This window comes from Alexandromys fortis, unplaced genomic scaffold (assembly GCF_014885135.2).
Source record: "Alexandromys fortis isolate MF-2015 unplaced genomic scaffold, M_Fortis_MF-2015_v1.1 scaffold_19, whole genome shotgun sequence".
Lineage (NCBI taxonomy): Eukaryota > Metazoa > Chordata > Mammalia > Rodentia > Cricetidae > Alexandromys > Alexandromys fortis.
The window spans coordinates 14,261,742-14,285,308 of record NW_026067890.1 but is presented as its reverse complement, the minus strand read 5'-3'; the positions used below and the strand labels follow the sequence as shown (position 1 = coordinate 14,285,308).

General features: G+C 46.2%; 1 protein-coding gene across 4 annotated transcripts in view; it reads right to left on the bottom strand.

Moving 5' to 3' along the window:
• The window catches only part of Lef1 (lymphoid enhancer binding factor 1), a 106,529-nt gene extending 84,928 nt beyond the window's left edge, over positions 1-21,601 (bottom strand). For all 4 annotated transcript variants that reach the window (XM_050156106.1, XM_050156024.1, XM_050156264.1 and 1 more), the window contains exons 1-3: positions 20,213-21,601; positions 18,005-18,071; positions 16,507-16,643 (exon numbers count right to left, since the gene is read on the bottom strand). In XM_050156106.1, the coding sequence (XP_050012063.1) occupies positions 16,507-16,643; positions 18,005-18,071; positions 20,213-20,419 (411 nt within the window). In that variant the 5' untranslated portion in view covers positions 20,420-21,601. The remainder of the gene's footprint in view (positions 1-16,506; positions 16,644-18,004; positions 18,072-20,212) is intronic.
• Between the last annotated feature and the right edge of the window lie 1,966 nt (positions 21,602-23,567).

The window sequence follows — 23,567 nt, the reverse complement described above, 5'->3', positions numbered from 1 at the left end:
CAGAACTGGGGCAGGAAGAATGTTGAAGGTCACAGGTACAAAAATGGTCTGGAACTGACTGAGTTGGTGACTTTGAAACTGACTTTGAAACCCTGAATACATTAAACTCCAACAAATTGTGTACTTTACTTGGGTAACACCTTTGTTATCACACCCATACACACAAAGTAAATCTAATAAACACACACACACACACAGAGAGAGAGAGAGAGAGAGAGAGAGAGAGAGAGAGAGAGAGAGAGAGAGAGGAAACAAACTACTGATCCAACTACCTAAGGAAAGAAACTTCCTCTTCTCATGAAGAAGAGAAAAGGCCACAAGGGGAAGTCCTCCTGGATGTGTCTCCCAAGGGGAAAACTACCGTGTGGCCGGCTCCTGTGATAGAGATACCCAGGACAACACAACGCCACAGCCTTTTCTCAAGAAGATGAAGCCAGGCGCAGGAGCTCCAGCACCTGCCCAAGACAGGCAGGAAGAGCACACAGCGGGCCTTTCCGCACAGCAGTTAGACAGAACCAAGTCAGAGGCGGGCGTCTCTTCTAAGACTGCCACCACTGCAGGTGGCCTGTGTCCCTGCCATGCACCCCTGCTTCACTCCTCCCAGCAGACTCTGGGTTTCCCCTCTGTGGCACAGAAAACCTACCTCTCTTAAAGCACGGATGAAATCACTTGAGGCGGAAAAAAAAAGAAAAAAGAAAGGAAAGAAAAGATGAACCAACCGTGAGTTGGTTCAAATGTCTGGGACCCAAGAGGCCAAGGGACTTTTAAACAAAAAAGCATACAGGCTTGACTGTGCCTCCCTTAGCCCATGTAACAGCCCCTTGCTGTGACCCTCTTCCAGCTAAGAAAACAGCTCAGAGGAAGCAGTGGTTCAAGACACAAAGGGAGCCAGTATCCTGCCCAACTCTACCCCAGTCTTTCTCTCCCACCATGAGCTAGTAGAACTCTAAAACATTTAAGGACCCTTTGAAAGGGCTTTCCCAATCAGTCATGTATTGTCAATTTTCACACTGTATCACTGAGCTCATTTAAGGACCATAAAAATAACAAACAAGAACACAAACAGTCCATATATGCCCGAATGATGAACCATCTCCCCGTCAGCAACTTGAACGTCACAGTTCCTCCAGCGTTCCAGGGACGTCTGTTATTTCCAGATTTCCCAGACAGGTTAGCAGAGAAAATTTACTCTTGAAACACAGAATCCCTAATGACCACAGCTAGATACAGAAGTCCCTTATCAAGCCTAATTAATTTAAACCTACATTATTCAACTTTGCTGTTAGCTTTATGTTCTTCTCTTAATTTTATTAATTTTCACTTTATAGATGTTTTGCCTGAATGAATGTCTGTGCACCATGCCTTGTGCCCTTAGGGTCAGAAGAGGACATCAGATCACCTAGATCTGTAGTCATAGGGCGTTGTGAGCTGCATGAGGTGCTAGAAACCAAACCAGGTCCTTTGCAAGAGCAGCAAGTGCTCCGGCCTGTCAATCCATCTCTACATCCCAACTCCATCTTATTCATTAAACAGTAGAGAAGACACAAAATCAAACATCTCCAGACTCTAGTTCATAGACCACGGCTGATAATTTCTTTCCAGAATTATCATGATTCCTTATCATAGACCGCAATGAAGTTTTTGTTGTTTTGATCAACGGTAACTAAGTCATACATACCATTTTTCAAGCAGTCATTTCTTCCTGTATTTCTAACTATCTTTAGGCTGTCAAACATTCTAGCTAAGTATTCCTGAGCAAGAAATGGAAACACACAGCTTATGTGCTCACACAACTGCCACGTGGCTTGAACTGGTTTGGGATCAGGCACTAAGATGCATCATGAGTCCCCAGGCATGTCACAATATAAGAAAATGACACCTGTTTTCCCTCCCGAGGTGCTGAATGACCAGCTCTAACCCTAGTCAGGTTGGACACCACAATGTAAAATATGGTTAAGGAATACACACAGCAAAGCTTACGTGTAAAGGTTTCTAAAAGAGGAATAAGCAAGACAGGGACATGGCGCCGTGGAAAGAAAATGGGGGTTGGGGCTCCCAGTTAACTTGCAGCAATAAATGTAATCAAAGGCTCTATTAAATATCTCTGAGTTATTTTCTTAAATCATTGCAGGTTACTTAAGATGCATGTCCTTGTTTCTTAAAAAATCAGGGGTGCTTTGCATACATACATACATACATATATCTGTGTGCCACAGGTATGCCAGAAGAGGACACTGGATCTTTGGGAAGTGGAGTTACAGTGGTATGAAGTAACAAGTGGGGGCTGAGAATCTAATCCAGGTCCTTCAGATGAGCAGCAAAGCTTGTAACTGCTGAGCTATCTCTCCAATCCCATGCATGTCATCATTATCAACATCATCATCACCATCATCATCATCATCGTCATCATTATCATCATCATCATCACCATCACCACCATCATCATCGTCATCGTCATCGTCATCATCATCATCATCACCATCACCACCATCATCATCATCATGTCAATCTGCTTCACTAGCCTCAAATTCATTATCTACAAAACCATTTCAGCAAGTAAATCAAGTGCTTTCAACCATGCTCCCAATTAACCACGCCGACCTGAAATCAGGAAAGGCACAACACAAACAAAGCTCAGTCCTACAAGCCTGCGGCACCAGGCTGCCACATCCTGGGGCCACAGTTATGTCTCTGTTCCCTGCTGCCTCTCCCAATCCATCTGTGATGAACTGTACATAGCTCCTGTCTGCTATGTACCAAACTGTGAGTCCTTGAGGGTTCATGAAGGGACTCATTCCATTGCCCATCTCCCCAAAAAGCACCATCAATGGACATCACGGGGTGAAAGACAAGAGCACCTTTGGTATCCGTCCTCACTCAGCCAGGAGACCTGCCTAACCCTAAATGGTTGGGGAGATTCAGACATTACTAGTGAATTTGAGTTAAGATGTGTTTCTTTTTGTTTGTTTGTTTTTGTTTTTTGACACAGGGTTTCTCTGTGTAATAGCACCGGCTGTCCTGGAACTCACTTTGTAGACCAGGATGGCATCAAACTCACAGAGATCCACCTGCTTCTGCCTCCTGAGTGCTGGGATTAAAGGCGTGTGCCAACCACCACCTGAAGATGTGTTTCCAGTTACTGTCCCATTTTAAGAGGGCAAAAGACCTGTTCTCCTGAGAAAATGTAAATACAACCAAGCTAAAGATGGGAAGCTGCGCAGCAGTAAAGAAATGGAGAAATATCATACATTTTGTGTGAAGTAGCTTTGAATCATTTATTAAGACTACTTGAGGGAACCAGATACGGGAACCCATGCCTATAATCCCAGTATCTCAAGAGCGGAGGTAGGAGGATTATAAGTCTGGGCCAGCCTGGGTTATGCACATAAGAAGACGCTGTCTTGAAATAAAAACAAACAACTAAAATGAGTAATTAATTTAAATTAATAGTTACTAAATCAAGAAAAATTAGGAAACAGCAAGTGACATGCACAAAAACAGGCACTAAATTTATTCTAACGTGGCTTCCTTGAGGAATCAGTTAAAACAAATCCCTTGTCAGCCGAAACTGGAGATGAGAATGTTCATAACGAGGTGTCATTTGGCATCTGGAGCTGAAGACACAGGTCTATATTTATTCACAGAGAAAATATAAGGCTTTTTTGCTTGTTTGTTTGTTTTTCGAGACAGGGTTTCTTTGCACAACAGCCCTGGCTGTTCTGGAACTAGCTCTGTAGACCAGGCTGGCCTCAAACTCACAGAGATCTGCCTGCCTCTACTCCCAAGTGCTGGGATTAAAGGTGTGCCCCACCACCATCCAGAGCACATGGAATTTTTTGAATGAAAATAAAATGAATGATTGCCAGAGAATAATTTTATGAGTTTCTGAGTACCTGCTAAGACACGGAGAGACATAACTGAAACTGTTATGTCTGAACGACAGAAATCTAGGTACTTTTTCTTTATTTTTCTGCTCTTTCACGGGTTTCCCCCGACTTATATTCACATTATTATATATATTCCTATATACATGACAAATAAGAAGAAAGAGGGGGAGGGGATGAGAAGAGAAGGGAGGGAGGGAAGAATGGGGGGGAAGAAAGGCATAAAAAGGAAGAGGAGGAGGAGATGATTTCCTCCTGGGAGAGAAGAGACTGACCCTAATGAACACGTCCCTTCAGACGTTTTTAAAGAAAGCTCACTGCTGCAACACCCCAGGAACGACCAGAATTCCCGTTATCATTAAACCAATTCCTCTGATTTACCTTAACATGGTGCCGCCAGAAAAATCAGCACTAACCGCTACAAGGGATGCCCATCCTACACCATAACCACTTGTTGGACGAAGAACACCCTTTGGAAAAGTCTCCTGTGTAAATGCCTGGCTCCCGTAGAAAATACAAGTTAGGCTGTTTGCCCGAGTCCACGCACCGCAAAGTCTCGGCACACAGCTATCTGATTATCCTACTCAATACTGGTAGAGAATAAATGGGGGCCGCTGAGTCCCTTAGGAGGGAACAATAAAGAGCCCCTTAAAAGCATATGCAAAAATTAATGTGTGATACCTTGAAGCAATAAATATTCCCTGGGAATTTTCAAAACCATACTGAGCAATGACACGGCTACGTGTTGGAGGAACCAGCTGGTAACTTGCAAATGTCCTTAGCATCTACTACTTAAGTCGTCCCTGAAGCCCAGTTATTAACATCACTCCAGAGTGTAACAGTCACTCTCGGTCCTCAAAGAAGTTTACTGGCTGTGGGAATTACTCCAAGGGCCTTTCGTGTGGAGTGTTCGCTATGGATTGGGACCTATGTCTTGAAGCAGAGACACCAGTCCCCGAATCCAAGGTTTCCCAGCTGCTGAACTTCAGCTCTCCCTGCCACAAGTTCTCACGGGAAACAAGAGTGTCAGTACAAGCTCCATAGCTTTGTAGGGAGGACTGACACACAGCAGGTGTAAAGCACGTGCATTAACTAGTGTGTGCACCGTTTTACTAATCCTGCTTCTTCCTTCAGCCGTGGGCAGCGTGGTTAGTTCTCATGACCACACAGAAGGAGCTGGCCAAGGACTACAGGCAAGGGAGGTGACTTTGGGACACATCACCTGGTTTATTTTTAAGGCTGGACCAAAAGGATGCTCGGAACACGATGACTTGGTTCTAGATCTCAGCTTTTTGTTTGCTTGGCGTAAGAAGGAAGACATAGAAAAATGCCTGCGCAGAACTCATGAACAGTTTAGGTGCCCTAAAACCTACTCCTCGCTCTAAATCCACGAGCTAGAACCCTCCAAAGCACTCACCGCACCTCCCACCCCCTTCACTCTAATGCTTGCCCACTCACGCCCAGTGTCACAGCCCTCACCACCAAAGACAGCGTGGGAAAGTTCACACTTTCACATGGGATCTCGTGTGCCACCGCACTCCTCTATGAATCACTCCTAGTGATGAATCCACCGACTGAAAACCCCTCCAACGTCTTCTGGGTGACAGCAGACAGGCCGATGTTACAGAAAGCAGCCTGCACGGGGAGTCAAGACCTAGGTCCTATCCACAGTTCGTCTATAGGCCATCTGTGTGGCCAGAGCAAACGCCCTCCTGCATGTGATCTTCCAGGTCTCCTCTGTGCCTTGGTTTCCTTATCCATTGCCTGGTCGGGGAGAGGGGCGGGAAAGTGCTAGGGCCAGGACTGAGTTGCCTTGAGCACTAAGTGACTTCATTTATGATCATGGAGTATAGAAAGCTTCTGGCATGGACCCCATGCTCAAAACTGATGGCGTGCTCTGGGACACTGTCGCATGGATGAAAATTTCTGAGCTCAGTCTTAGCATAAATCTACACATCTTTAAGAGTCCTCATTTAAATACGGACTGGTTTTGGGCATGGTCACCTCTGACCCTTGATGTTTGAAAGGTCAAACCTATTTCACTAAACATCTGGTGCATGCCCTGGATCAGGGCATGCAGTATAAAAACTTGTGGGTAACAGAAGATTAAAAGTCTGTCCCTATCCTCAAAGGAACCATCAGTAAGAAACTGACTCACATAAACCGTATACACAGGGCTGGAGAGATGGCTCAGGGGGTAAGAGCGCTTATTGCATTTGCAGAAGACCTGAGTTCAGTTCCCAGCACCCATGTTGGGTGGCTCACTATTGCCTGTAATGTCACCTCTAGGAGGTTCCAACACCTCTGGCCTCTTTACGTACCAAGGCATACACACACTTGGACGTACCAACAAATACGCACCTCCCCCTCCCCCACATGCACACATGCACATACCCATACACACAGACATTCAAGCATACATAACATTTTAAAAAAAATCTATTTTAAAACATATAAAGATTCAGCAGAAATGCACAGGGGAGCAAGGGCACTCCCAGATGGAGAAGAAATTGTCAAACGCCTCATGGGGGTGGCACCTTCTACCCTGGACCTTTAAGTGTGGACAAGATGATGAGAGCAGTATTTCAGGGACACTGAGCCACAGGAACCCAGACAGAGGTTTGGAGCAAGGTTCAGGACACACGTCGGGGATGGTAGCTGTAGGAGAAGTGAGGAGGTACGGTGAGATCTGCAAGGCAATTGTTCCAGATTGTGGAAAGCTTTCCAAACAATGTTGAACAGTGTGGGTTTCACTCCCGGGTCAGCAGGACGAGGCACTAGGAGAGAACCTGATACAGTCTGACTGCAGGAACAGGACTTCAGTGTCATCCACCTGGGCTCAGCCAGGGCTGAGTGACGGGAACTCAAGTTTGTAGGCAAGGACCTGATATGGAGTCCAAGCCCCGCTGCTTTAACAGGCATGCACAGAAAAGTCTCGAAGGCTGCCGAGGAAGCCTCTATAGTTAAAAAATTTCTTTCGGCTTCATAAAAAATAGGTAAGGATTTTGAAAAGAAATTTCTAACCAAATCTTGCCTGCTTGCTTTACATGCTTATCAATATTAGGATTGATTTAGTGACATTTTTTTATTTGTCTAAGGCAAATGTGACTATTTTTAATGAAATAAGTCTATACCTAAGCGAGGACCCTAACTGCACAGTCTAGTAACTTGGGGTAGGTTCCTGCCATCCTTGAGACGGGCTTGACTATAACACAATGATTTTGTTTGTTTGTTTGTTTCCAAGACAAGGTTTCTCTGTGTAGCTTTGGAGCCTAGTCTGGAACTCACTCTGTAGATCAGGCTGGTCTTGAACTCACAGAGATCCTCCTGCTTCTGCCACCTGAGTGCTGGGATTAAATGTGTTAATATGGGATTTTAACCCATACCAGTTTCATGTGAACATTAAACTAAGGTATGAGGTGGTAATTTTTTTAATATTTTGTTTTTCCATTTTTGCTTCAAATTTTAAAAAAACAGTGATACTGACAACTAATCTAAGAATTTTAGTTAAAAAAAAAACAGTGATACTGACAACTAATCTAAGAATTTTAGCATATTCTTAAAAACGAGCAAGTAAAACATATCGAGCAGTATTTGAGACAGCTGGTCTTCTTAACCCTACGGGGCTGACTAGGCAGTAAATGGTAAACATTTCTGTGCTTTGAATACTTTTGTTCTTTGTCTCAGACTTTAGTAGCCTAAATCTGAAGTCCGACACATTTGCAATAAGAAGCAATGACAGTGTCTTTCCTTTCCTTTCCTTTTCCCCTTTTGCGTTACTGGTTGGAAGTCAGGCGCTGACCTTGCTGTGTGCAACATCAAGCCAAGCCCTCATCCCGTATAACGTCTCTTCCTTTTCCTTTATCCAAGTTATTGGAATGAGTCTACAAAGTATGTTATTGGAGGAGATCTTAGAGAAACTGGAATTTACTGGAATTTTCCACAGACTGATTTTTTTTTCCCTCAATACCCAGCTGACACGTCTCTCACACCTGATTTTTTTTTTTTTTTTTTTGGTGGCAAGATAGAAAGACTTAAGCCAGAAGAAAATGTGAAGTGAAGAAATGTAACCAGCCCTTTGTTCTCACATCCCCGTGGCCTCAAGCTCCTCCCCATGTAATTTTGCAATAGAGGAAGAAATCCCGAACCTAAAAGGTCAAGGGGAGAACCCCTTCTAACCCCAATATACTTACTCCTATGCTGGGCAGAGAGCATGGGTTAGCTGCTAACTTCCTATCAACTGTGAGACTTTAGCGAGGGTCTGGAAGCTATTCCCTGACACGTCTCATTTCCTTAGAGGAGAGGTGGGTGTTAAAGGTGAGAGAATGAGGTTCTCCTGACATCCAGGAAAGAAAAGGAGGCCAAGAAAAACACTACAGAGGGGCAAGGATGCTGCTGACTCCCCTAAAACTTAAGATATGTAAATAGGTTAGGATGAGGGCCTTCATGGACCAGGGGCCTGGTTCTGAGCCAGCATCACGGCACGGGAAGAATCGGGTGTCCTTCCTTTTTCCAGAGCTTCATGATCCAGCCACACACAGTCACAGCTGCAGGAACCTTACCGGGAGGGAGTATGGCTACCGGTTCACAGCATTCTAGACTCCTATTCTACCGTCACGGCTAGGAAACAGCACGTCCACGGGTTTGGTGCCACTAGAACTCCACGGCGGCACAGCAAGGCAGGCCAGCCACATAGGAAGGTGCCGTTTGGTGGTTGGGGTGGTCTCTGCACACTTGTGGGGAAAAAAATCACCACATCTCAACCATCTGCATTTGTCCTGGGTCTATATAAGAGACGAGGATCCCCCTGAACCTCTGGTCCCTTTCTCTTCTTCCAAAAAGCTACTTTCAGAAACTACCTGGACAGAGAGCATCCGTGATTCTGACTTTCACTAAGCACAGGAGTCTAGTGGCCTTTTACAACAAATCAGAGAATAAAGAAAATAGTAAAAAGACAGGGTTATTTAGCAGATACTTTTAGGTTTTGCATTTCATACGGATTTTGGCTTGACAGAGAGAAAAAATCTAAGAATAGACACAAGGATGTATGCAGATCCTGTTGGTGCTTTATTGGTCTGGCGAGATGACGGGGGTGGGGGTGGGAGAGTTGGGGGTGAGAGGGAACTGATGATGGATGGCCATCCCTTCTGTTCTTGGCTCATGTGACTATCTCAATCCCGGATGAACTCGTGACTAAGGGATCAACTACCATCACTGCTGGCGGTGTTTACGGCAGAGCGATCAGATCAGGGGATGGAAAGATGGCTGAGCAGTTAATACCGTTCTAGAGAAGCCAAATTCTGTTCCTAGCATCTGTACATCAGGGGCTCAAAACCATCCATGACTCTAGTTCCGGGGGGGTGGATGTCTTTGGACAGTCTCACATGCCCATCCCTGCATGCAGACACACAACACACGCCTGCACACAATACCGAACTTAATCTTTAAAGGGCTATCAGGATTAAAGTTTTTAAAAATTAAAAAAAAAATGGGCAGATTTAGAATTTGTAGGCAGTTGACTGTTGGGAGTCTGGCAATACCCGTTTCCAAGTGAAGCTTCCCCAGAGGCACTCACTCTTCTTTTCATGGCCCAGAGCCTCCCTGCTTTGCCTCTTCAGCCCATCTTTCTCAGTGTTGAGGAGCAACAGGCTCATTCATTCACTCATATTGCCATACTGGGTACTGAGCCAAGCATCGACCATGGAGCTATATTTCTAGCCCTCTTTACCCCCCCCTTTTTTTTTTTAAAGATATGATCTCTCTCTCTCTTTCTGTTTTTTTTTTTTTTCCCCCGAGACAGAGTTTCTCTGTAGCTTTGGAGCCTGTCCTGGAACTCACCCTTGTAGACCAGGCTGGCCTCGAACTCACAGAGATCCGTCTGCCTCTGCCTCCTAAGTGCTGGGATTAAAGGTGTGCACCACCACTGCCTGGCTTCAAGACAGGATTTTACCAATTGTTCCAGGCCATCCTAAAACTTGCAATCTGTTTGCCTCACCCTCCTGAGTAGCTGGGATTACAGGACTCTGCCCCTGGGCCCGGCTGATCATCTTTAATAAAGTGAACTTTCTATCGTCTCAATAGTAAATGACCCCGATGAAGATCAAAATGTGATTTCTGCAAAATTGCCATCAGCGGCCATACAGAATTATTGATTGGTGGGTATAAGAAGTCACCATGACCAATAATAGAGGTTTGAAAGATTCACTGCCCGTAGACCACACCAAAAATGACAACGTCCATTTCTAGACCTTCTTCTATGGCATGGCTTTTCCGGCGCTAACTGGGGAAGTGAGGGAAGCAAACTCGATATTTCCCACTTTGTGCTGCAGGGGAGAGCCTCTCATACAGACTCATTCCCTGCTGAGCTCTGGGTTCATGACTTCAGTGAGCTGAGCCAGAGCTGAGCTGACGCTGACACAGCACATAAATGTCTTTCGAGAGTCCGTGCAAGAGTGTGAAACTCCGGGTTGTCGGAGTTTCTGAGTTAGCAGCCCCTCCCTGCTACACGGCTCTCATTTCCAGTCTTCACCGTTGGGCTTTAGGGCCCCAAGCTTTAGAGATTGGATCATTTACATCTTTAGAATGACTTACAGGGTTATAAAAAAAGTCTACAATTACTACAATTGTGATGTCATTAAAAAAAAAGAAAATCACAATAGGGCCATTCTGAGATGGCCCAAAAGGTAAGGAACTTGCTTGTGCAGCCTGAAGACCTGAGTTCTAATCCTGCGTCCATAGTGGAAGGAGAGAACACCTTCCAGAGCTGCCCTCTGACCTCTACACACATGCCCGTTTTGGCATGTGTGCAACAGCATTCAATGGTATGCACAACGTAGAGCATATATGCATGAATAAAGTTAAATTTAAAAAACTTTAAGTTGCAACGGGTGGTGGTAGCCCATGCGTTTAATCCCAGCACTTGGGAGGCAGAAGCAGGCAGATCTCTGTGAGTTCAAGACCAGCCTGGTCTACAAGCGAGTGCTGGGACAGGAACCAAAGCTACACAGAGAAACCTTGTCTCGAAAAACAAAAGAAAACAAAACAAAAAAAAATTAAGTTGCAGTATTTAAAGGAATCATGAGCTTATGTACACACACACACACACACACACACACACACATCTTGCTATGCTGGCTCAGGCGGGCCTTGAACTCCTAAACTCAATCTTCCAGTTTCAGCCTTCCAAGCAGCTATGACTAGAACAGTGTGTGTCACCAAATTTGGTCCTAAAAGGGTATTTTAAACAGTTATTCCAGAAAAGCCTATGGTACTATTTGTTGTCCTTGTCTCCCACCTTTTTTTTTTAAATTATTTTTATTTTTATTTTTTGATATGGGATTTCTTGTAGCCCAGGCTGTCCCTGACCTCACTGTGTAGTAGAGAATTAGCTTGAATTCCCAGTCCTCCTGCCTCTGCCTCCCAAGTCCTGGGTTTGCAGATATGTGTGTGCTACCACATCCAGCGTGTGCGGCACTGAGGACTGACCCAGGACATTGTGCACACCAGGCAAACGTTGACAAACGAGCTCAGCCTTTTCTAAAGAATGCAGGCTTGCTGGGGTGGCAAGAGCAGCTCTGATTCTCTGCTATCACAGGACTGGCTTCCTCCAGAGGGGATCAGCTTGTCACAGGTGCTTACACAAAGCACAACTTTAAAGTGAAGAGCTCCTTCTCAACACCAACCTTCAGGCCTATGTCAGCAACTCCTGTGGAATGGTAGCTGCTGAGTGCGACGGGTACCTGGGGATAATGCACACACGCGTTCTCTGCTGGCCACAGGCGGCACTGGCATGTTTTAATTTTAAACACCAAGTCTTTCTCCAAAATCAAAGGGTAGCCAACCAGTCCATAAAAATCTCAGTCACTTTCAGAACCTCGACAGCTGCAGGTTCTCAGCTGCCTGCTGGTTAGGCTCCAAGTTCAAGGCCAGGTGGGCTTCCTTGTGAAACTAGCTCTGCCAGTCATGCCAAAGTGTGCGGCTCGGGTGAAGACTGAGTTATACGAGGAAGCTGGCGAGAATAAGGCAAAGGTCCATACCAGGCTCTACGGATGCTTCACCACAGTAGGGTTCATGCCTTTAAGCTCAGTACTTGGGAAGCAGAGGTCCTTGTATTTCAGAGAGTTCGAGGCCCTAAGTAGTCAACACCCTGTCTTAAAAAAAATCAAAATCAAACTACAAATGATTTGTTCATGGTTTGATTTAGTGATCCTGTGTTAGCAAAGTTACTCTATTTTGGGTTGTTCTCATGTCTTTCTGAATAAACAAACAAAACTATTAGGGTCATTTAAAAAGGCTTATGTGGGGGCTGGAGAAATGGCTCAGCGGTTAAGAGCACTGACTGCTCTTCCAGAGGACTCAGGTTCAAGTCCCAGCACCCATATGGGCAGCTCACAACTGTCTGTAAGTCCTTTAACTCCTGTTCCAGGGGATCTGACAACCTCACACCAATGCACATAAAATAAAGTTAAATAAATCTTAAAAAATAAAAAAATAAAAAGGCATATGAATGAGGGTCAGTGATCAGTAAATACAGTATTGACTACTAAAGGACCACATGGAGCATGGCTCCCTGGGATGCCAGAATAAGCAGTATCATTAGAGATCTGGCCTATCTGGGGGAGCAACAGAAATGGCTCCAAATTCTTCACAATTATGAGTCTTTCCCAACTTTGTAGCAGCATAGTGAGGAAGGATCAAACAGAAGAACCATAGACTCTGAAGAGGAAATGTCCCACACCTTCTGACAGCCACATCCAAAAATTACACAGAATTCACTCTGAAAACATATCCTATGCTTCAGCTTACTTAGCTGTGAGAAACCAGACAGCTGGAAACAGAAAATGAAAATTAATTCATCAGGAAGTCAAATTGGTAGCCCCTTGCAGGACAAAGAACCTCCTCTTCTAAAACCCACAGCCACCCCCTCTCGAGTTTCTACATCTTCCAGTTTGTTTCAAAGCCACACAACACTGGCATCGTGGCAGTCAGGGGCTTCATGGTTAGCCAAGTCCACCCCCGTTCTGTTGTCCCAGATGTGAACACTGAGAAAAATCAAATCCTAGCTGTCTGTAAACTAGAACAAAATCAGGGATGGGAGCTAGCTACAGATCTGTTCATCTGAAACACAAACGTGGTTTCCTTGAAGGAAACGTCATCCAACTTTTAATAATTGAATTATTCTAAATAATTGAAAGTGAATCCCCATAACCTTTCCATAGCAATTTCTACCTTAAAATTAAGGTTGCAAAAGGCGGCTGAAAAGAGGCCATAAACATCTTCCCTTTCCCTAAAAGGCTGCTCTAGGGAAGACCACAGAGAACCAGAAAGTTGGAAGCTCTCAAGACTCAGAGCTACTGTAGTCAGGGGTCTCTTGATACCACTCCCTCCCCAGGCATCAGTGGAAGGCTTCTCTGGTTAGGTGTTGACCATTTGGGCTGCAGGAGGGACAAATGGAAGGTTGACTTCCAAGATGAATAACCACAGGCTAATCTTACCCCAGCAGGGACCTTTCAAATGTTAAAGCCGGTGAGCTCAGGTTCACTCACACTCACTGTGCTCCACACTCAGCTCTACCACCATGCTTGGGACTCAAAGAACTGGTTTTGTTGTTGTTTGAATGCCTCGACATTGGCCTTCTCTTCATAAGTAAGAAAGGTTTGGACATATGCTTTTAATAAACTCTCTGGGGGCGGGGTCCTGTCTCTGAAATATTAACAGGCTAGCACACCTCCTCATCTTCTGCGCTTGAAGAGCGTACACACGACACCAAGTTGTCATGGCTGCTTTCTCCTTGACGGCTCAATTCAGCTGAACTAAAAATGTGTATTTAAAATTCTAGAAGAGACTCATTCATAAGACGTCAGATACAGATAAACTCCCTTAAAAGTTCCAGTTTTAGAAGGAGGGCCCAACTAAAACATCCCAGCAGAAGGAGAAAAGATGGATGGGTCAAGGCAGTGCTGACTAGGTGCCATGATGCCTGGCCAGGCTTAAAACAGGAGCATATGGTTATGGTGAGATTTCCGAAGGGGTGTCCCTGTGTGTGCCACTTGGCCAGAGCTGGGGTTCTCGGGACTGCAGTTAGACACAGAAAGGAGAGGGGGGGCCCAGTCCATACCTCGCCCACCCACAGATGTTTCTCTCCAGTTCTCACAGGCAGCAGATGCCATAAAGCAGGAGTTGTTTGTAATGCAAATCCAAGTCACAGGGATGCCCCTAACCAACCTTAAACTCAAATGCAAAGGGTCCCCCAGCTCCTGACACCCTCTAAGAAAGTCGAGCAGTGCTGATGTCAGTGACACAAACAATCCTGCTGGGGACAGAAGGAAGGAGGAAGAGAGAAGTGTGGTCAGGGCGAAGAAGAGAGGCTGCCTTCCGGTTAAAGTGTTTTTGATCTCAGAAACACTACAAACAGCTGTTAGGTATTAAAAACCAAAGACTGTAACTCACTTCAGTCGGACTTTAAAAAAAAAATTGACAGCCTTGTGGTTAAAACTGAAAGGCTTCTGGAATTGTGTAAACTGCAGGGTCTCTCAATAAAACATACCTAACATGAATGCATTTTAACGTGTAAGAGGATTCAGTACAGGCATCAGAAAACAGAATAACGGTCCTCTGAACACAGTCTACTGTGTGACATTTACTCAGACCACAAATCTTTCCTAAGCAATGAATGACTGATTCATGAATGTCAACATTTTAATACAAACATAACAATAAATACCTTCGAACTTACTGACATTTCAAAATGGTGCTGGGATGAGAAGGTAGGTAGGCAGGTGTGCGTGCACATACACACACCAGAAAGAGTACTCTGGAGAAATCTGGAGAAAAGGCTACAGAGACCCAAGACAGAATAACAGCTTACAGGGGAAAGGATAACTGTCAATATCTGTAAAGGTTGTGTATAAATACCAGGAAGTTTATTACACTAATTTCCCCAGATTTCTTGTCTGGAGAGAGAAGCCACTGTTCTCTCTATGGAATAAACCACAATTCAGCACAACTGTACTCATGGGTAAAGCAAAAGCAGTTCTGGAAGGGAGTTTCTATTATCTAAACTCTAACTTATTGAAAAGATTATTTGTTGACCTTTTAGTCTTTCTACCAAATCTTCAACTATTCCTTATCCAAAATGTCCCTCCTATTAAAAACAAACAAACAAACAACAACAAAAAAAAACCCTGCTAAATTATTTTTAAAAATCACATATATTTGTCTCTCTGGCTCAACAAGTCCTCTACAAGTTGTGAAACCCAGAAGCATTTTCAATGCATCTTGGGGGTAATCTCTCAATAACAGACTATGACGGCTTTATTCTTTATTAGCTCATCCACATTTGAGGAAGAAGATCCTACGCACTGCACAAACGTTAAATCTCATTACAAATTCGAGATGTTCTAAAATGATGGGAGGGAACAGTCCTTGTAACACGGACCTCACAAAATCTCCAAGATTTGTTCCCCATGAGCCCTATTTCAGCTGCTTTATAAAAGAGAGAAAAACCATGCTCCCTGCCTGAGTTTAACTATCCAGACGTAATTTGTAGGAAAACGATCACTTTCAGTCTGAAATCACAAGGCCCACAAACTTTACATAGCTATCATTTTAACCACGCAGGGTATAGACCATTAAGAGAGCCACAGGCGCTACAGTTAAGATTACCAGCCACTTCCTCTCTGCTTCTTCAGTGAACCTCCCAGCTCTCGGGTTCTGTCACTAGTGCATCAGTGACACCCCTTCCCCCAAGTGTTTCTCACTGACTTCTCAGTTCCGTGGAGACTGTAGGTTCACTGGCAAAGGAGTGGGGCTGGGAACAGGGAACTAAGGACCACCTCAGCAGCTTCCTAGGAAGCCCCAGTATAGACAGTGTCTTCACCAGGACAACACGTGCACATCCTCAAGTTACCATTCAGGTGTTTTTTGGAGACACAGGCACAGTCTCCACCCCCGCCCCCGCTAAAAGGGGGATAGCACCAAATAACGCGAAATCCTTCCTAAGGCTGAGCACGCCAACATAATGCGGGTGTGTGGGGCTGCATCTTCACAACTTGAAGTTAACGGAACCGAAAGGTTAAAAATAGCAACAGCTTTCATGGCACGATCTTCAGGTGATATTTTCCCAGCTGGCAATGGAGTGGAAAGGGCTCACCCGCCTTCCTTATCAACAGATAGCGAATATAATATAAAACAAGACATTTTTCAGAAGCCAAAATAACAGTCTGAACGTCTAGATTCAAATGAGCCTCTAACCAGTTTCGGGTTTTGAAAGCTCCCTGGTCCTTAGCTGAGTGAAAGACTAAACCCATTTTCCTCCCAGCGTTGGCATAGAAACATGGTACACATAAAAATCATAGACTTGTTGACTTAGCTCCACTTGGTTCCATAATTTGTGATCCTCTACTTATTCATCTTAGCACGCCAGCCTAAATCTAAAAGTCCGAAGGGAAGACATAAAGACAGCACTGTTCCCAGGCCGCTACCCCTCAAACGTTCTCACCAGTGATGAGGACTCACACACAATGGAGGCATTGCCAATGCGTCTGAAGAAGTAAGCATTCTGTTGAAACACAAATCAATTTGCACGTCTGAAAATAATTTTCAACATCAGCATGTTACTCACTGTCCTCGGGATGGGTGGAGAAAGAGATCCATTCGACATGTATGGGTCGCTATTCATATTTGGCATCATTATGTAGCCAGAATAACTAGAGTAGGAGGAGGGCCCCTTGTTGTACAGGCCTCCATCTGGATGCTTTCCTGGGAGAATCCAAAAAACAATCAAAGATGCATCGAATTTCCTTTTATATCAAATGATATTCATCAGAAAAATCTCTTGCTCCTAAGACCAGGCAGACTTTACATAAAATATTTGCTTATAACATACTGTAACTGAATTATTATGCTCTATTTTAGACTGACAGTATTTATGCTCTCCAATGGCTCAACAGCAAACCAGATGTTTAAAAAACATGTGGTTCAATTTACTTCCACTACTGACTGATGTTTTTACAAAAATAAGTGTTATTCTTCTAACTTAATTTGTTCTAATGCTAACAAACTAGACTGAGAAACACAGGAACATAAGGGAACACACACACACTTAAAACTGAACTGTTAATACGGGAGACCATTTACCCCCCAAGACACATACACATTTATGCATTGGAAGTCTCCTTCTTGTAGACAAACTCAAAAATTCCACCTGTGCCTCTGGATTTTTACTAAATGTTAGATTTTACTGAAGGAGATATGGATCTAGTTTACTGTTAAAACCCAAATTTGTAGTGAATTAACCTTTGGAAGACCCAATTTCATGGCTAAACTTACATCAGTCTGCCAAAGAAATATTCCTTTTACTTTTAATCTGTATAGCTACTTGTTGCCAAGAAGGACGGCTGATGTACGGCTCTCTCCCTGCCCCTTGATCGACACACTGATTGTACAAACATTCCATTCTAGACAGGCCAATTGTTAAGTAATTAAAGGAGACCAGAAATGTCAACTGATTGACAACTGAACCCTATGGTGATCTGATTAAACTTAGAATAAGCAAAGACAGACTCTGTGTGTGTGTGTGTGTGTGTGTGTGTGTGTGAGAGAGAGAGAGAGAGAGAGAGAGAGAGAGAGAGAGAGAGAGAGAGAGAGAGAGAGATTTAAGTATTGGGAGCAATGTCTATTATTTGATAGGTGTAGCTTCTAACACTGTTTATATTTTAGAAACTAGATTCAGTTTTAGTGAGCCCTGACCCATCTGTCCACACGCTCCCTTCCTTCTTCCTCTGTACTGAGAACCTACACACAGCAATTTTGCAAATGAAAAATTCTAATTGGTCACTGCTGACAAACACTTCCCAGAAACATCCCTTCTCTAAGACCCTGGAAGCCAAAGTATACCCCAAAGCCCAGACTCATTTAAGGGCTGGTTCTAGATACACGATGAGAGAGAAACTGAGTTTCTGGGCTTTCTTTCCTAGTCTGTCAAAAGAATACCTATGTGGGCACAGTCTTGCATATCTGGTCCCAGCTGCCTGAATTAAATGGAAGTATCAAAACCAGGTACCCAGATTGCACAATATGTCCTCTGGGAAAGTGGGGGAAAAGGGAATCTGGCTTCTTACCGTCATCCGGGTGTTCTCTGGCCTTGTCATGGTAGGACTCCTGAGAGGGCTGTGCTTGTCTGACCACCTAAAGACATGGAGAGCCACCCCCAAAAGAAAGAAGATCATCTTAGAGTTTGTAGCAGTTATGGTGTGTCGACTGGTAATTCAAAGGAAGGCATTTAGGTAAAACTCGGTCTAACCATTTAATTAAAATTAAAGACAGGCTAGGCTTGAGTACTGGAAAATCTTTTCAATGTGTCTTTTTGAGTGATTATTAGGTACTCTGAATCAAAAAGTAAGAAAGGTGGCAAAAAAAAAAAACTGAATTTGGGGATGACGTGTCCTGCTCTAACAACCCATCAGTGCTTCCTGGGTGCCCCAACTTCTAGGATGTGTTAGCCTCCTCAGCCTTGGTTTATTCTATCAAGATCTGATTAAATGCCACCAGAATATTGTAACTGAAAATGAGATCTGGAAACATAAACACAACAACCACTTTGCTGAGGTCTGGGGGAAACTGCCTAAGAGTTTCTTTTACAACTTAAAGGCTGAATGCTAGCAGGCTAGCTGAGTAGAACTGGTCTGTGGTTAAGGGAGGAAAAACTGAGAGTCAGGTAGTAGACATCAGAAAGGTAGCCCAGTTAATATCAGTTTTGGTAAGCGCCACCGACCCGACTCAACCACGTGCAAATCAGTGGTATTGCCCCTTCACCATCTTCCGCCGGTCTGGGCAGTTCAAGCTCCCAACCCCAGGGCTTCTCGATTTCCAAAGGGCTGCTTTTCTTCTCTACTAGCAAACCGTAGAAATGGGAGGATGGAAATCTGTAGGCCACTCTAGTAGAAAGAGGCCCTCTACGGTCTGGCAAAAACCCCGGAGTTTAGGTGGCATTTGATTCTTTGAACCTGTGTCCTCCAGGCGACCTCATCCTTCAGGCACACAGAAACCTTTTATTATTATTATTTTTTTTTAAATCTGATTTTAACTGCACCCTAGCCACCCTCCACTACTTTTTTGCTGGACTTTGGGAACAGAGAGTCCCCTTATATTCTAGGAACCAGGCCCCCCAGCCTTCTCAAGAGTGTACTCACCCCTGCCATCGGGACAGAGAAGGTAACTCGGAGGTGTTCTTAAAAGTACTCTTTAAACCCAAAATGTCTCCGCCCCCGAAACCACCCTTCCTTTGGGGTGGGGGCAGAAGGCTGCCATTTAAGGAAAAGGGTATAGTCTACAAGTTTCTCTGGAAGGAAAAAAAAAACCGTTGGGGACATCATTTGGCTATCAGAACTTTTCTACTGGATGTCCCCATGAGGTTTCCCCAGCTGCTGAGCCAGAGCGGCCGCTGAGGTGTGGGTTCTTGGGGATCTACGCCCATCCGAAGCTCGCGCGCGGCCCGGCTCTCTGCTCTCTCGCGCCGGCACCCACGTGTCTCTATTTACTCTACTCGGGTTACCAGCGCCGTCGCCTGCAGCTGGCCTCGAGATCTGATAAGCGTGTCCCTCCTCCCCAGCCGAGGCCCGGCTTCCGCTGCTGCCGCCCCGCTCTCGGGCTCGCCTTTCTTCTGCAGAGATCCAAGGCCTGCCTAACCCCCAAATAAACGCCTTTCTTTCCACTTTAAATGCCGGAGTTGCGGGCGGAAGGACTGCGGTGGCTATGCTGTTGGGTGGCTCGGATTGGCTCGCCCACGGCTCCCCGCAGCAGCCTCGCCCGCCGTGGGGACCCAGCCCCCGCAACGCCCCCGCGCGCGCCCTACTACACGGCGGTTGGGACGGCCCCTCCTGGCCAGCCCACGCCCGCCTCTCCTTCCTCCCGCCTGGGGCTCGGCTCCTTGGAGCCTCGGTGGTTTAACGCACTTTTGCATGCTGTATGGTGAGAGCTAGCGGATGCATTTTGTGTTCAGCCCCAGGATGGACTTCGCAGTTGTGTTCAGAAATCCCTGCTTTTAACGCTTTGTGACCCTCAGCTCCGCCGAAACTTCCAAAGACGAAACGGGGTCGAGTAAAGGCCAGCGTTTCCTGCTTATTCACCACAATTTAGCCACAGACCCACTTGGAAAAAATTCCCTTGCCCGCCGCTCACACACGTGCGCACCGTGGACCAGGGGCCGTTATTCCCCGCCCAGCCCGCGAGGGACCAGGGCGCAGCGGCCACACTGGCCGCGCGCTCGGCTTGCTTCCTCCCTGCGTCCCCGGGACCCGCCACGCCTCTCGGGACAGTGGCCCACTCACCTCATGTCCATTGCTGGCCGGGATGATTTCGGACTCGTTAACCAAGGATGACTTGATATCGGCTAAGTCGCCCTCCTCTTCGGGGTGACTGATCTCGGCGAAGATCTTCTCCTTCTGGGGATCGCCCTCATCCTTGAAGGGGATCATCTCATCGGTGGCACAGAGTTCCGGGTCTCCCCCGCCGCCTCCACCAGAGAGTTGGGGCATCCTGGCGGCTCTGTAATCTCCGCTCCGCTGCGGGAGCACTCGGCGACGGCAGGAGAGGGGGGTTCGATGTGAGGTGACAGGGGTGGGGGAGATGAGAGTTGGAAGACTGCGTGTGGGAGGACGACTAATGGAAGCGGGGTGGGCAAACGGGGGGCCCGAGGCCGGAGCAGCTGCGGGAGCCGCTGCGATCGCGTCGCTTTCCCACTTCACTTAGAAGGACGCCGGCGCCCGGCCCCCAGGCGAAGGGCACCAGACTGCGAGGGCGGCAGCCGCCGGCGCCTCTGAGAGCGTCTGCGGCGCTCCCCGTGCGCTAGGCTAGGCTGCCAGGGCCGGGTGGCCACTCCGCCTCGCTGGGGTCTGTGGGCCGAGGACACCAGTTCCGGAGGGGACACGACTTTCCAAAGTGCAGAGGAGGATCCCGTGGCGCGTCACTGTGCAAAACTTCTCCACCGTGGATTCCTCGGATGCCGATTTCGAAGTTGTTGTTTTTTTTTTTGTTTTTTTTTTTTCAAGAAGAGGAGAGCTGGGCCAAAAGGCTCCGTTTGCCCCAGCAGAGGTGCGAGAAGAATCAAAAAATACCGAAAGTCCACTTCCTGAAGAGTAAACAATAAAGAGCCACCCGGGCTGCAGACGTCCGACTTAGAGCTTCTTTCCTTCCCTTTCGCTTCGGTTTTCCTTCTGGAGGAGCATTTAATCTGCTGGGGGGGAAGGGGGCGGAGGAGGAGGGGAGAAAAAGAGAAGTTTGCCAAGAATAAAGTTTGTGCTGATGAGCGCTGGGAATCAGCAGTGGCTGGCACGGCGGAGTCTTGGGGAGTCACAGCAGGAGCCTTGGGCCCAAATGTTCCAGCCTCCAGCTCGGGACGGTACACACACACACACACACACACACACACACACACACACACCACGAGCCCGATCCCTCTTTGTTCCCGGCTCGAGTTTCTGCCTGGCTCGCTGGCTCTGTTACTCGCCTCTTTCCCCGCCTCCCCTCTGTCAAAGCAAAGAGCTGCCGGTGGCCCCACGGCTCCTCCAGGCCGCTGGGAGGAGAACACCCGGAGCGTGGCCGCTTGCAAGGCTCCGGGCGAGTCCGGATGCCAGGGCCCTTGGGAGCACAGCCGGGTCCCTCCGGTGTGCGCTGCCCAGCAGGTGAGCGGTTGCGCCTTCCCACCGCTTCTCCTCGGCGCGCCTAGCCGGCGCTGCAAAGCTATTCACTTGCGTCGCTTCTCCTCCTCCGCCCCTCCCCCGCCCCCTGCTCTCCTTGGCTGCTGGTTGGAGGGGTGGGGAGAAGGGAGTCAGCTTGGAGGAGGAGATCCAGGTTCTCCCCCAGCTCTGGTTCATTTCCCAGCACCTAGGGGACAAGTCATAGTTTGGGGGGCGCCGTGGGGGTGCATGCGTGTGTGTGTGTGTGTGTGCGTGCGCGCGCGCGTGTGTTCATATCTTGAGAAGGAAAAAAAAACGCAACCTGGAGAAGGAACGGGTGCTGCTTGTAACCCACTCCTAAGCACGCTGTTGCCGGGTGAAAATGACAAGAAACTCTACCTGAAAGGCTTAACTTCATCATCTCAGCATCTCTTCTTCTCTTGCCCCCACTCACTCCCGTCCTTTGCCAGTCTCTCTCTCCCACCTCCTTTCCGCCGCCCACTCTAGCCCCCTCACTCAGGCAAGGGGAGGAAGATGAAAGAGAAAGCCGCCGGCGCTGTGGTCGACACCACGTTGATAGATGCTCTGACAGAGGGAATGAAGCGAGAATTAGGGACTAGGAGAAGGAAAAACAGAAAATGTAACACATTGCTCACCTAAGCAGAGAGAAGAGACCCAGCAAGCACAAGGAAAAGAGTTGTGGCTGCACTAAACGTATATCACACGCTCTTCGGAGACAAGGGGAAATAAAATCTCCAGGCTTACCAGGGGAAAATGGACCAGGGAAGAAGGGGAGCGAATGAAGATTGGACCTTAATTATCGCTTTTAAAACACTATTGCTTTCATTGTGTCCTTACCACCGAATATACGTGGGTTTTCGGATATGCAAAGACTCCGTGTGTAGAAGATGAAAACGCATCCCAAACGAGAGAGAAGAAGGACCTAAGAGAGGGAGGCATGACTGCGCAGTTGCTGACATCCTGGACAACAACGCTGAAAGGGACCCTTGAGAACGTAAATCCGAATCCAACCTCAAAAAATTCCACAGTTCCCACTCTGTCTTTGATGCATTTTGTAAAAGGATAGGACTTCTTTTTCTCTTTTTTAAAGGGGGTCGCTCTGTGAAAGTTACTGTGTGAGGCTTAAGTTTGGAAATACATTACATATTGTCCCTTAGCTCTCAACCCCTCCCCTCAGTCAAATATTCAGGCAATATTATTGCACCAGTGCGGTAGCCACCTGTAAAACCTGGGAACAGTAAACAGGCGACGGGAAGAATTGTGTCTCCATCTTCCTTAAATTGAAAATAGCACAGAGAATTATGTGTTAGTGTCATTACATAAGAACGCTTAGGCAAAGATTTCTCTTTGAAAGGTGAAATTGTGGGCATTGTAGACTTTAACAGTTCTTTAAGTAGGCATTTAAAACTTTGCTTACGGATAACTGCCAGTTTAAGAGCATGCTAGGAAGTAGTTTTCAAAGCTATATGTCAGTTCAGTTGGTCCCATAGGTAATATGTAATGAATAGGTAATATATCCCAGACGGTCCTATGTAAACTAATAGATTTAGAAACAAGACGCTGGTGAAAGAAGTCAGAAAAACGAAAACTTTTTTTTAATTGAATAATCGACAAAGCTATTCCTTCCAGAAGAAAACTAAAAAAAAAAAAAAAAAAACAAATGGCATTTTACTTCAGGGTGTCAAGGAGAATAATGAGGAAGGTTGGGAATAAATCCATTTTTATAGTGATGGTATGTAACCTCCATTGCTGTTAATATGGTAGGCGAAGAGAGGGGGCACAGTTTTAGACATTTATAGCTCCTGCTAACATAAATTTAACAAAGTCAGAATTCCTCCTCCGAGTGCGCCAATTTGTGCAAAAGAACCCTGGAAATGCAGTTTCATCAAAGCAGCCCGAGTAGATCGGTCCTTTTCATCAAACCCAGAGGGGGAGGGGGCAAGAAGAATGGCTAGAGGGTATTTTTTGAAAGCCAAGAGGAGATTAA